The 14761-nt window shown below is 43.1% G+C and overlaps 1 protein-coding gene across 5 annotated transcripts in view; it reads right to left on the bottom strand.

Moving 5' to 3' along the window:
- LOC117762746 (cytosolic carboxypeptidase 4) overlaps nucleotides 1–14761 on the bottom strand; it is a 169983-nt gene that overhangs the window by 46200 nt on the left and 109022 nt on the right. For all 5 annotated transcript variants that reach the window (XM_034587325.1, XM_034587329.1, XM_034587328.1 and 2 more), the window contains 2 exons: nucleotides 9580–9733; nucleotides 890–1070 (listed from right to left, as the gene is read on the bottom strand). In XM_034587325.1, coding sequence (XP_034443216.1) covers nucleotides 890–1070; nucleotides 9580–9733 — 335 coding nt within the window. The remainder of the gene's footprint in view (nucleotides 1–889; nucleotides 1071–9579; nucleotides 9734–14761) is intronic.

Raw genomic sequence — 14761 nt, 5'->3', positions numbered from 1 at the left:
GTGCACAAATTATTATGTTGTTGGTTATTTGGTGTGTTATCTTCTGTTACATGTTGTATATGACTAAAAGGAGACCATGAACATAAATGTAAAAAAGAGTAGAGTAGAGCAGTCGTCCTCCAACCAGAAAGTCGGCAGTTCGATCCCCAGTCTTCCCCATCTGCATGCCGAAGTTTCCTTGGGCAAGATGCTGAACTCCGAATTGCCCCTCATAGAACAAAAAAGTGCTGCTAATAGATGCACTGTAGGAATTCGTGTGTGAATGGGTGAATGTAAAACTGTACTGTAAAGAGCTTTGAGTGGTCATCAAGACTAGAAAAGCGCTATATAAATACAAAACATTTACCATTTACTACCATTCAGGAAACCATACCAGCATTCACCAAATAATTATGAGCAGGGAGTCAACCTGTTTGCATCCCTGCAATGAACCTGGAAGATAAAACCTGAGATGCAGTGACATTTATGGAAAAGATCTTTGCTAATGGATACGCAAAGATCTTGATTGTGGTGGCTGCTGACCTTGGACTATGATTACAAGACTGCTATGTGTTTATACTTCGGACTCGTTTTCCCTGGTTTAGGTTTTATTGTACTCCCCTTATCCTTTGAACTTCTCAGGTACGTAACAGAAAACCTTTGACTCAATAATAATTGAAGCAACCCTCCGGCTGATCCAATCTAGTATTTGCCATCAGTAAGTCAGTGTTGTGTCCCAGACTGTCCCTTAATAATGTACATATGTGTATCAAACAACACTTATCTCCCTTTACTGTGTGCAGTGTACACAATAAAAATGTGGACACAACTTAACAAATAAGGCTTAAATCACAATTTGTATGAACGTGAAAGAGATACTTTTTTCGAACAGTTTTCTTATCACACTCACGTGCCATTGATGACTCCGTCCGGGTTAAGCATTGGGATGATCTTGAAGACAAAGGCTTCCCTCAGACACTGAGCCACCAGGTCACTGCTGCACAGAAACTCAAGGGTCCCCTTCATAACCCAGCTGGCATTGGACTCACCAGGATGGACACGGCTTGTCAGCACGATACAGGGACGATTACCTGGAGGGAGGAACATACAGCTCTATCATTTACCTGTTGGCATTATGTATGCTGTGTGGAAAATTAGAGTTCTGTTTTAGTATGTAAAGACTGGCTCATTCACCAAGACACACAGCTCATCTAAACACCCTGTCAATCTGCGCAGACCAATGTTGCATAAACGGCTGAGCTAGATGTGAAACTATGTTCCATTTACGTGCGTTCTTAAAACCACAAGCAGATGTGCAATGCATATTGGATAGTACCTTTAACCATGAAATATGTCATGTCCTCTTGCTTTGTTCGCTATCTTACATCCTGTGTGAATTATAGTATAGCATTTTACCTTTTGGTCTGCACTCTATCTTACATTCTGTATACGTTGTGTCATCCTGCATTCCATCCTGCATACGTTGTAATTTGCAACCTGTCTGGCCTCAACAGATCTGATGGGAAAGGCTTCTGGGTATCTGGTGGCATAATCACAAATCACCAAGATGTATCGATTGCCTGAGGAACTTCTCTCAAGGGGCCCCTCTACATCCATGGCTATTCTTTCAAATGGGATGTCAATGACAGGTAATGTCTGAAGCTGTGCACGGGCTACTCCCCTAGGTGAAGTTAGCTGACATGTCTCACATGATGCACAAAAATCCTTCACCTGGGTATACATGCTTGGCAAAACAAACCTACTGGCAATCCTACTAAGGGATTTTTGGAATCCCAGGTGGCCTGCCCAAGAAATAGAGTGACCTAGCTACATGACCTTGTGTGTAAGGCTCTATGGCAAAACTAAGGCCTCAATTTCCCCCTGACGCTGATAGAGAATGCTGTTTTGAGCTATATAGCTAGCATCAGCCGAACTTTCTTCCTTGCCCTGTCTCTCACCCTCAACCTCTGAGACCTTGTCCTACCATGGTTTTAGCATCGGGTCAGCTTGCTGCAGGACTGCTATATCAGAGGGAATTTGAAAATCTAGGGGCTGGCTGGGCCTTGAGACCTCCTCCTGCTTTCCCCTAACCATAATCAAAATCTTTTCCCTTTTTCTCTGAGCTCTGGACTTTGGTTGCTTGGCTAGCCCTGCCTCTAACTCAGCATGGTAAAGGTACCTCATGCAAGGGTATTTTTCACTTTCAGAGCCCTGGCTGTGACCACATTACATGCTACCCCTACAGGTTGGGGAGCGAGCTGCTGATGCTCACCCTCCTGAACGGGTACCTCAACAGTGCCCTTTAACCATCCCTCACTGGAAACCTGGTTATTACCTCGTGCCTGCTGTATTAAGTCTAGAAATGTTGGGACATCTTGGCCAAGGATAACAGGATATGGTAATTTGGGCACTAAAGCTACTGTAAGATAAACCTCAGCTGTGGGGTACACCTTCTCATCACCATGAACACAACCAGTTTTAGATGTGGTCCCACCCCACAGCTCTCCAGGAACTATGCTGGACTGAACAACTGACTGAAAACTTCCCGAGTCTCAGAGGGCCTCTGTACGCTGTCAATTCACTAAAACCTGAGACAAATAAGACACTCAGCACAGTTGTTTTTTTCTTTTCATTAATGTATATTTCTGATTATCTACATTATGTATGTGTGTGTATGTATGCCCTGATTCCCTTGTAACCAATAGAGCCACATGAAATTCCGAAATAAGTTCTCCAAAAAAAAAGTTCTCAAAAAAAAAAATAAAAAAAAAATAAAAAAAGCTCTGTTTTTCTGAGATAATTATCTCGGAATTTCCGAGATAATTATCTCAGAAAAACTTATCTGCAGCTTATCTGCAGTAAAGACACAATTAGCTTGATCACAAATGTACAAAACAAGAGAGAAACCAGTGCTTTTTATTTAAAGTAAGACACTTTTGAGGTACTCCTTAATGTATATTAGAACAGAATAACAAACAAACACAGCCAGTAATAACAGCTGACATGAGCAAGAGGCTCCAATTCAATTATAATTTCTCAGTAAAAAATGCAACTGTGTGAGAACCATTTCCAAAAAGATTCTACTCAAACTGATAACAGACGTAAATCAAATTAAATTTGCAATAGATGTTTCTTAGTCATTTACATAACAAAATGTGTGACAAACATGACTTTTGTAAAAGGCTCAATTTGTTTATAGGTCTAGCTTTTTTATAGAATCACAGTGTTCAACGGATGCTCTGTAAAGGGTCAGCAATACCACTATAAAATAAATGAAAAGCTTTTTTAAATAATTCAAGAAATTTTAAAGTAGTAACATGGAAAAGCCCAGCCTGTTCAGACATTTGCAATAACAACACTTCCAAAATAAAATGTAAAAATGTAAAATCTTGGACACCTTAACACAACAAAATGCACAAAAGACTTCCTGTTAACAACATCAGAAAGGTTTAGAGGATGATGTCTTTTGTACCACTTAAAGACTTTCACATTGTCTACAAAACTGTACTGAGCTGGTATATTTAGATGAAAAAAGTACACAAAAGCAGTAAACAATTTTGCACATTTGCACATTTGTTTTTTGGTGTAGTAGTCCTTCAAGTGCATGAACAGACTGTTCATCAACCATTTGTTATAAACAGTTTAAGTGAGGTGATGACTTTCTTTTCCCATATTATCAGCTCCAAAGTTGGGCCACAAGTATGTGCAATTGGCCGCCGTGCCAGCCCTTCCAACGAGGTGAATATGACTTCAATTTCCTTAACGCAGATGACATCAGACCCAGTCACAAATCTTAACATCTTCCGGAGGCCTATTTCATCCAATCCCCTAATGTACTGATGTAAAAACCGCAAACTTTGATTCTCTGCTGGTGTAGCTGGAGAGGCCATGATTAGCTTTAACACCTTTCACGTTGTTGGTTTAAGATCATCATACATCTTCCGGATTTCCAGCACACTGGGGAAGAACTTCCTGAGAGTTGGTCCTGCGACTGCTGCAATGTTATCCAGTGCATATTTCGGTTGCTGGATTATTTGTTTGTGGGCCACCAGTTTTCTTGTGTTGGTACTGTTCTTACTCCCATGCGATCCATAAGATCAAGGAACTCATCTTCATCATCACCAACTAGAGCCTCTTGCAAAGCAGTGGACAAGAGATCACGCTCGGACTGACTAAGATACAACATCAGGGAGTCAAACAGTAAATCAGGTGAGACAGAATGTTCACCAAATGTGACTGCTGCTGTAATGGCTTGAGCGAGCCGAGAAGGGAAATATCCATGGTCCTTCAATCCCTTGACCTTTATTCTACCAACAGATCTCCATTCTTCTTCTTGCCATTTTGGGGATAGCGATGGAACCCTCACATCTGCACCCTCTGCTGCACAGTCTTATCCCTTTTGTGTTACGTGCTTACGTTGTTGCAATCCTCCGTTCTGTGTAAAAACTAATACATGTTTACGAGCAATTCTCCCGTATCTCCCGTGTACTCATTGTTGGCGATAGTACCTGATAATAGAGTGAGTATACAACAAAACTGGCGACGAGGATTATGCGTTCTCACGTTGTGTTTGGTATTTTCGGTTGAAAGTTTTTTTTGGCGGGTGCATGGCGCAAGATCGTGGCTAACGGGGCAACGGCGCAAGCTAGCTGCTACAGCGCAAGCTAGCTGCTACAGTGTGGATGAAACGGCACCTGCACGGAGAACAGCGCTGCTGCCGGGGAGGACGAAACTCCGCGGTGGAAAGGAGACTGAAGAGAACTCTGATGGGACGGATATAGGGACCACAAGGACAGTGAGTCCATCGAAACAAGGACAATAAGCACAAGGATAAGACTTATTGCAGAAAGCAAAGGAAAATAACAAATGTTGCTTTAAAATGGCTGCACTTGTTGGAAATATTGGACCATTTGAAGAACAGACGGAACAATGGACTTCATACTCCGAGAGGTTTGAGTATTTCGTATTGGCTAACAAGATTAAAGGAGATGTCTTAGTGCCAACATTCTTAAGTGTTATGGGAGGAAAAACTTTCAACCTACTACGTAGTCTTTTGCAACCTGACAAGACAGGGGACAGGTCCTATGATGAAATAGTGAAGATATTAGGAAGTCACTACTCCCCTAAGCCACTCGTTATTGCTGAGAGGTTCAGATTCCATAAAAGAAACCAGGAAGAGGGTGAATCTGTTTCACAGTTCGTAGCTGTACTGAAACAGTTATCTGAACATTGTCAATTTGGACTTTCACTCAATGACACTATACGTGACAGATTGGTGTGTGGTCTACGCAGTGAGGCTATTCAGAAACGCTTACTTACAGAGGCTAGCCTGAAACTGGAAAAGGCCATAGAGATAAGCAAGTCAATGGAGATGGCTGCCTAAGTGCATCAACCCAAGTCCATAGGTTGTCCTTTGAGTCCAAGAACAAGATAGCGAGCAAGCCATGCTACCGCTGCGGAAAAGTGGGGCACCAGGCATCAGAGTGTTGGTGTAAGGACTTAGACTGCATAAACTGTGGTAAGAAAGGCCATGTTGAACGTGCCTGTCAAAATAAAAAGACTCAGACAAACACACAGCACACTGAGATGAAGAAAAGTGGTTTTTACAGAAACAAGAAAAAACATGTGAATAAGATGGAGCACGAACAAGTCGAGCAGAGTGACTATGAGTCTGATGACGAAGATACAGTGCATATTTTATCTGTTATGGACAGTGATGATGAATACTGGGTCACCCCACTGCTGGAGAACAAAGCAGTGCGGATGCAGGTGGACACCGGTACACGTGTATCCATGGTATCAGAAGCTGTTTACGAGGAGAAGCTGCAGAACCTCACTCTTCGAGGGACTAAGTTGAAGTTACGGACCTACACTGGTGAGCCTGTTCCAGTGTTAGGAGTCGTGGATGTGAACGTGGAACACCACAATCAGAAAAAGACTAGACCATTGTATATCATTCCAGGAAAACGTCCAGCTCTGCTAGGCCGCAGGGGGCTGAGGAAGCTCAGACTGAATTGGCAAGAAGTGTTCATGGTCAATGATGGAGACACCGCCCTCCTACAGGAGATCCTGAAGAAGCACTCCAAAGTTTTTGACGGAGAACTTGGCAGCATGAAGGACATTACAGTTAAGCTGACAGTTAAATCAGGAAGTGCACCAAAATGCTTTAAAGCTAGACCTGTCCCATATGCTATCAAACCCAAGGTATCAGGGAAAGAGAGACCAATTGCCTTTGCATCGAGGACACTGAGCAAAGCAGAAGGCAATTACGCACAGATTGAGCGTGAAGCACTGTCTATAGTGTTTGGAGTGAAGAAATTCCATCAGTTTCTTTTCGGCAGGAAATTCACGCTACTGACAGACCATCGACCTCTCACCTCTATCTTTGGTCCTCATACTGGCCCATCGCTTGCAGCCAGTCGTACGCAGCGATGGGCTTTGTTATTGTCTGCCCACCAGTATGACATCAAGTATAGGAAGTCGGACCAGCATGGGAATGCTGACGGGCTCTCAAGGCTCCCGCTACCTGTCGTGCACACTGAGTCAACACAGGCTGAGATTTTCTATTTCAAGGATGTGGCTGCTGCTCCTATAACCTCGACTCATGTGAGGAGGCACACACGCACTGACCCGGTCATGTCTGAGGTTATGGACATAGTCGCTCGGGGAAGGAAACGAGAGGTGACACCGAGTTTGAAGCCTTACCTGGTAAGAAGAAATGAGCTTTCAGTCCAGTCTGGATGCCTATTATGGGGCTATCGTGTCATTATTCCACCACCATTAAGAGAGAGGGAGAGAGGGACGAGCTCCACTCTGGACACTGTGGTGTGGTGCGAATGAAAGAAATTGCACGCAGTTATTTCTGGTGGCCAGGTCTGGATGCAGCTATAGAGGAGAAAGCAAAGTCATGCTCTGCCTGCCAGAAAGTAAGAAGCCTCCCACAGCTGGCTCCATTACATCCATGTGACTGGCCTGAAGAACCATGGCAAAGAGTCCACATAGACTTTGCTGGACCACTAGAGAACTGCATGTTCTTAGTTGTAGTCGACGCCCATAGCAAATGGCCTGAGGTTGCTGTCATGAAGAGCACCATTGAAGAGCTAAGGTCTATCTTCAGCCGTTTTGGTCTTCCACAACAGCTTGTTAGTGATAACGGTCCGCAACTAGTGTCTGAAGAGTACAAGACATTCATGGAAGAGAACGGTATTCAGCACCTCAAGTCTGCGCCATATCACCCAGCTACCAATGGGCTCGCTGAAAGATTTGTACAGACCATGAAGCAAGCTCTCATGTCCTCTCAAGGTACCCAGTCCCTCAACAGGCGCCTCAGTGCTTTCCTGTTGTCATACCGAAATACACCTCATGCTACGACAAAGGTGTCTCCTGCCGTGGCTATGCTCAAGAGACAACTTCGCACTCGACTTGACCTCCTAAAACCTCAAAAGACAAGAGAGTTTGTGCACCTACAACAGAGAGCTCAAGTTGAGAGACGAGCGAAAGCAAAGTTCCGGAGCTTCACAGCTGGAGACATGGTTCTCGCCCGGAACTATACCAAAGGGATAAAGTGGATGCCTGCTACAGTTGTTACAAAAACAGGCCCCGTGTCATACACAGTTGAAACACATAATCACCTCATCTGGAGAAGACACATCGATCAACTGCTCCACACTTCCCATGATGACTCACCTGAGCCACCATCCCTTGTTCCAGAGCGGGAGGCCTACCAGGAACAGCATCTATCCCCAGAAGAACCCCTGACGCAACCTTCAGGACTGGACACTGTTCCGGGCACACTAAGCCCTGATCAGGTCCCTACCCGAGGCATCACTTCTCCCAGACCAGGACTCATACAGTCCTCAGCAAGAGACAATGTGACTGACTTGCCTACAGGTCATACCTACCCTAGAAGAGACAGACAGCCTCCTGATAGACTGACATTGTAGAGTAGAGACTAACCCTTGACATTGGGGCAGAATAATCCCCAGGGTTTCCCTAGTTTAGGCAAAGTTCTATAGCCAAAACAAGTTTGTTAAAAGTTCATTATAGAATTAAGAAATACAGTACAAACATTGTGATATATCGAAAAGAAAAGAAAAGAGAAAAAAAAAAGGTGTGTTTGATGCAGAGACATTTCAGAGAAGATACTGAGACGGTAAAATGTTTACTTTTGTTAAAGGAGCATCAAAGGTAAACGGGGAGGGATATGTTGTGTATTGACAGCCTAAGTTTGTCCCTTCACGGATACTGTTACGCCCCCTTTTGTGTTACGTGCTTATGTTGTTGCAATCCTCCATTCTGTGTAAAAGCTAATACATGTTTATGAGCAATTCTCCCGTGTCTCCCGTGTACTCGTTATTGGCGATAGTACCTGATAATAGAGTGAGTATACAACAGTAGGGATATCTGGCATAGCGCTGGAGTCTCATTTCATTTTTATGCTGACGATATGCAGTTCTACTTGCCTGTAAGACACAAAAGACCTGATATGCTGAGTTCACTCACTAACTGCCTCTCTGACATAAAAAACTGGATGTCTCAGGATTTTCTTCAGCTGAACTTGCTTTTAAGATTTTACTGAACACTTTAAAGGCCCTTCATGGCCTCGCTCCCTGCTACATCGCTGACCTTTTAGAATCATACACACCAGTACGCACGTTGAGATCCTTGGCTAGAGGTCTCTTGTCTGTTTCAGAGGCCCGGCTAAAAAGGGGGACAGAGCATTTGCAGTCCGGGCCCCCAAGGCCCTGGAAACACCGCCTGAGAAGATCAGGTAAGCTGACTCAGTGAACTCTTTTAAGTCCCTTCTTAAAACAAACTTTTATCGGATAGCCTTTACAGATTTTTAACTTTCTTTATAACTGTCATTTAATTTATTTTACTGAGATATTTTACACAGCACTTGTATTTATACATTTATGTATTTTACCCGTATTTTCTGAACCTGATGTTTTACCCGTCAAATACCTCTATTTCGAAAACCTATTGAATGAGCATCACTGCAAATTTGTTCAACTGTCAAATACATTCTGTTGTCAAAACATTAGTTCTGCATTATATTTTCACCTGTTGCTCGAACCTCATGTGTCTGTACCCCGCCTTACCCTTTGAAAATCAATGGCATAATGGAAACATACCTGGTGTATAATAACAGCTACAGTTTTATAATGAAGCTACAGGTTGTCTAATTTGGATATGCCATGATGAATCTCATGTTTTTCTCTTAAACAAATGATTTCTACATATTTCCAACTGCTAGTGATCATTAGTTACTGAAAAATAATGTGATATGTGATATACATCTGTTCTCAGCAGACCTTTGTTTTCTTGCTTTTATTCTGTCCCATCCTGAAGGCTCACTTTAGAGAACACTGGCATCCTGGATATTGAGCCTAACCCCCTAACCACTGTCATAACCTAAATCTCCATCCATTTTAACATATTTATTTCCCTACAAAAGGAGTAACGTACACAAATGCCATACTCATAAACACCCCATCAATCCACAATGAAATGGCCACTCTGACCCTTTTTCTTCCAGCTCATCACTCTCTCTCTCTCTCTCTCACAAACACACACACACACACACACAGCAGAACTCACGTAGCTGGTGCATGTCTTTCCAGGCCCTGCTGGCAGGACAGGCAGTGATGGTGACCACTGGACAGAGGTTTCCAGCCAAAGTGCTACAAAGAATCTGCTGCCGGAAAAACACAATGGCAGGGTCCACGGATTTTTGCAGCACATTCAGATGAGCCTGAAAGAAACAATAAATATATATGAGTACAAGTACAGTAGGTTGTGATGCATAAATGTGTACACCCCTGTCCTGTTTTCATACACGTGTGGAAGATCTCCATAGAATTGGGTCCAGACTTTCTTCGCAGTTTGCCTTTCACACATGCACTATGCAGCGGGAGGTTCTCTGCTCAGACACGTTCACAACAGAAACAAAGTATCTGCAGGATTCAGGTGAGGAATGGTGTAGCAGGCAGAGGAAGGATGTAACACATAATTTCTGCTCTAAAAATCAAATGATTTAATTACAACACATCAACAACAGTTGACTGTTATCACCACAAACTATCTTGACGCCTTTTTTGGTGTCTTCTACATGTGGTTTTTCATCCTGAGATATTTATTTTCTTTTTGTTTTAAAATTGTTTGCGTCTGTTGCATGTTAGAATTGTCATCAGCCACGTGTCACCACTCGCTTGTCATGAATCCAGCGGGGATCTCCTGCTGTGCACTCACATCATGTTTGTGTTCACGCATACAAGTACTCTGGAGAAATCTGTGGAGTTCAGAGCATGTCTGAAAGCAGCTATAGATTCTATTCAGATGAAATGACATATATCCCAGCCAGAGGGCAGGTAATCAAAGGAATGTTTTTAACCATTTCCTATCTTCTTGTTTTCAATTGCATATGGGTCCATATGGAGCCAGAAACCAGGACAATTCAGAAAGCTGTCACCCATGGTGTGCTCCTGGGACAAGGTGAACAATCCCTTTGAACACTGACAGCAAACAGAGCATGGTAAATAACTTAACTGAACACATTTCTTCAATCACTCATCTCCCTGTCCTTCAACTGCCACAATTCAGCCTCAATTATGTGCTGCAGCTACCACTCTGCTGTTACTTTAGTCCAGAGAACAGCTGGACAAATGCCACAGCTTCCTATTGCAGTGTATCATGATTTCTTAGCATTTTTCATAGACTTATCACGCTGGCTATCGCAATATACCAGATGCTCAAACACATGATTAGGCACCTCCGATTGTTCACACTATTCTTCCTCCCTCTTGTATAGTTGCAGATGGGACTTGGAAGATCAAATTAGTAATGACAGTGACAGTATCAGGTACCTACATGATCCTGGAAATTGGTTTACCTAATTGTTATTATTTTGAGATTTGGCTCTTTTTCTTGTTCACTCAGTCCTGCTGGAATGAAATATGATTGTGGTTCCCTACCCCTGCTCTGCCGAAATCTGTCACAGTGTGTGCTGCTGGATGAACCTCAGAAGACAACCAGCTCCTATGCCTCGACACTGGATTATACCTCTCCCTCATCGTTGAAATCCCTAGCACTTATGTTCGGTAGTTTTGGGTCGATAGTTGCTCATCACGTATTTAGTCTAATTTTTTGTACATACATTGCTTGGTTTTTTCATTATTTCACATGATGTGGATGTGTGCCTGCTTGTCCTGTGCATATTTAAAATTTTGATAGTTCGTTCCTGAGTCTGACAATCCTTGCGAAACATAATTAAGATTAGTTCAGTTTAGACAACCATACTCACCTTCCACCCCCAAACCCACTCACACACCCATTTTACACATTCACATGCCTACAACTAGTAAAGTGTGACCGCTGTGATCTGTCTTCTCCCACAATGATTCCCTTGACGCTGGTCAATGTTGTTGTTGGCAACAAATGTTTATTGACTCTGAATATTTGATATAAAACACAAGAGCGGAAGGGTCATCAAAACGAAGGCAGTCGCGCGCTCACTCATGGCATTCCTCAATACCTTTTTGTCTAAATAATAATATAAAACAAAACTATAATTTCACACTGTGATCAAGTGATCATATAGTGGAATTTGGGACATGTGATAAAATAAATAGTACAAAACAGAAGTCTCTCGCTCTTAAAACAATAAAGAAATAACTGTTTGCCTATATAAAAAAAAACATTATTTTACAGAGCACACATAACATGCTATTACCTTTTTTTGTTTCCTTTCAGTCATAACATTTAGCAACATAAAAACACAATAACTAAACAGCAGAAAATATCTAAGCTGCATTATATCAAAACAGTTTGTAACATGACGTTTTATGAACATACCTGCATATTTTATATAAAACACAGAGTGGAAGGGTCATCAAAACAAAGGCAGTTGCGTGCTCACTGTAAAGACAGCATATATAATGTTAGCTAGCTTACATAGGTGAATCTTTACAGACAATAAAACATATAAAAGACGATCGGTAGCTGAATAAAAAGATTGCAAAATGTATCCTAGACATGTAAAATCGCATTAAATAAATCCTGCTTAACTAACATTTCATGTAGTTAACAACAAACATGCTTACAGACTTCAACACACACACCCTACCTCATGGCGTTCCTCGATAACTTTGAGGAATAGCCACAATCCCTTGCCCGTAGAGCTCACCGCTCCCTGGAGGTACATATTCACCACACCAGGTGGCACTGTTATCCCATTTAGTGGGATTAAATATGAACCCTTATAACTATGTTACGTACACCCCCCTTAAATCCTGCTAAATTGGGGTACACTAATACTCAAAAGAGCATAATCGTAAACATTAAGTCAGATGGCAACCAAGTGAAGGCAACTGTAAAGCTTGTTTGACAGAATCAGAGGACTCCAAAGCTTCTCACACAGCATGTGGGGCTACAGTCAGTTCAGTATGCGGGGGTGGGCTGCTTACCACTGTTGGGACATGGTTTTTGTGAAACACAGTTCGGGCCTACATGGGTAGGCAAAAGCCTGAAGCCGCATGTCCTTTGTTCTGGAGAAAACCAGAGCCTCCAGAACGCAGTCTCCCAGGGTGCCTCAATCTTTTCCCTTCCTTTGAAGGGTGGTGCCCCGAGGTAACTTTAATCAATTAAAGTTATTATTTAATATTAATATTTGTAATATTAATATTCAATATTTTATTTTGATAACCAAATTTATTGAATGCCGAAAGGCACACCATTTTATGGTATCACGTTTAATGCATTATTGCACAACACCACTATAGCACGAGAACAATCAGCCTGGCTGTCTATAGCATCCACATCACTTGCATCATCCATCTGCAGAAGCCAGGTACGTGTCTTTGACTCAATGTCTTGTACATCAACGACTGGTTCACATTGCTCACTGCCGTCAACAGAAGAGCAGCTTGAATCATCATCATCTCCTGTGGGAAGAAAACTTGCAGGGAGTAGAAGGTTTCTGTGAACAACTTTTTCTCTTGATGTCACAGGGTCCCTGATGCAGTAAACATTGATTCCAGGTTTTACAGATGCCACTTCATAGACTGTGGATTCCTATTTGTCCGCCTCTTCCCTCTCTCACCACGATTTGCAAGCAAGACCATGTCACCAACGGTGTGGGGTGATCCCTTTGCTTTGCGGTTGTAGTTTGTCGCCTGACAAGCTTGTTCCGTCCGACTGTTCTGCCAGGCAATGCATGCAGCTTGAGACAGGTCACGCTTCAAACGAAGGACAAAATCACTGTGACCAACAACAGTATCATTGGGAAGGGCGTGCTGGAACATAACATCAACTGGTAACCGGGGAATCCTGCCAAACATAAGAAAGAAGGGAGCCAAACCTGTCGTCTCGTGCTGGGTGCAATTGTAACAGACAGTCAGCATCTGAAGCATTTGTGGCCACTTTGCCTTTAAATGGGGGGGGAGCAGGGCCCTGATCATGTTCCCAAGAGTCCTGTTGTAGCCTTCCACAACCCCATTGCCTATAGGATGATACTGGGTGGTGTGAGATTTCTGGACACCGGCCACTTCCAGGAGCTCTTTAATGAGTTGACTCTTGAAATTGGCTCCCTGATCCGAATGAATGCGTTAAGGGAAACCCGGGCAACCTGCTTTATTGAATGATTCTTGCACGGGAAAGCATGCGCCAGTTTGGAGAAGTGATCTGTGACAACCAAAACATCCACACACTTCTCTTCAGTCTGCTCAGCAGTCCAGAAATCAATACACACAAGCTCCATCGGCTCAGAAGTGCAAATGCTCTCAAGTGGAGCACAGTCCTTAGGTGCTGGAGTCTTCCCAAACACACAATGAAAGCAGTTTTTAACATGATTGATAATGTCTTGTTCCATCCCTATCCAAAAGAACCTCTGCCTGGCAAGTGCAAGTGTGCGAGCATGGCCCTGATGACCAGCTGAGTCATGGAGACCATTGAGGACTTGTGCCTTCATGGAGTTCGGGACAACAAACTGGTGAGTTGTCATGTTCATTTGTTTGTCCCTCTTCACTTTGAAAAACATCCTGTTCTTGATGGAGAGCTTTGGCCTATGTCTTAACAGCTTCAGCACACCACGAGACTCACCAGCACGGTCACGCCTAGTTGGCCTCCTGTGACGCTGGATGTAAAACAGAGCTCTGCCCAGAACGTCATCCTGCTCCTGCAGGTTTACCAGTTCACTCCTTGGTAGAGAGGCAGTTTGGTCGACATGAGCAATCTGCTCACACCTCCAGAGTCATGTGCATTCAACACAGCTGAGACATCCTGTGAAGACAGTGATCCCTGAGAAGATGACAAGGCGTCATCAGCTTCTTTCTCAGGCTGATGAACAACTAACTGAGTGTTAGTGGTACATCTGAATGCATCTTGTACTGTCCTATCCAACATCCCACTCACTTGATTCCGCAACAAGGCATAAGGTTCAGTTACAAGGGCTGGATGACTGGACAAAGGACTCTCTACTAAGTGCATCAGCAACCACATTCTTTGGACCAGGGACATAGTTCAGGTCAAAACTGTATGCTGCAAGCTTTGAAACCCATCTCTGTTCACATGCATCTAACTTAGGCTTAGTTAAGATGTATGTCAATGGATTATGATCCGTCCAAACAGTGAAACTTCGTCCCTTTAGCCAATGGCTAAACTTATCACATACTGCCCAGTTAAGAGCAAGAAACTCTAGTCGATGTGCTGGGTAGTTAAGCTGTGATCCCGAGAGAGTTTTTCTGGCAAATGCCACAGGTCTGGCAATCTTTCCACCAGGAGGCAT

Source organism: Hippoglossus hippoglossus, chromosome 6, assembly GCF_009819705.1.
Source record: "Hippoglossus hippoglossus isolate fHipHip1 chromosome 6, fHipHip1.pri, whole genome shotgun sequence".
NCBI lineage: Eukaryota > Metazoa > Chordata > Actinopteri > Pleuronectiformes > Pleuronectidae > Hippoglossus > Hippoglossus hippoglossus.
Note: the sequence above shows the minus strand (reverse complement) of the source record. Positions and strands in the feature narration are given on the sequence as shown.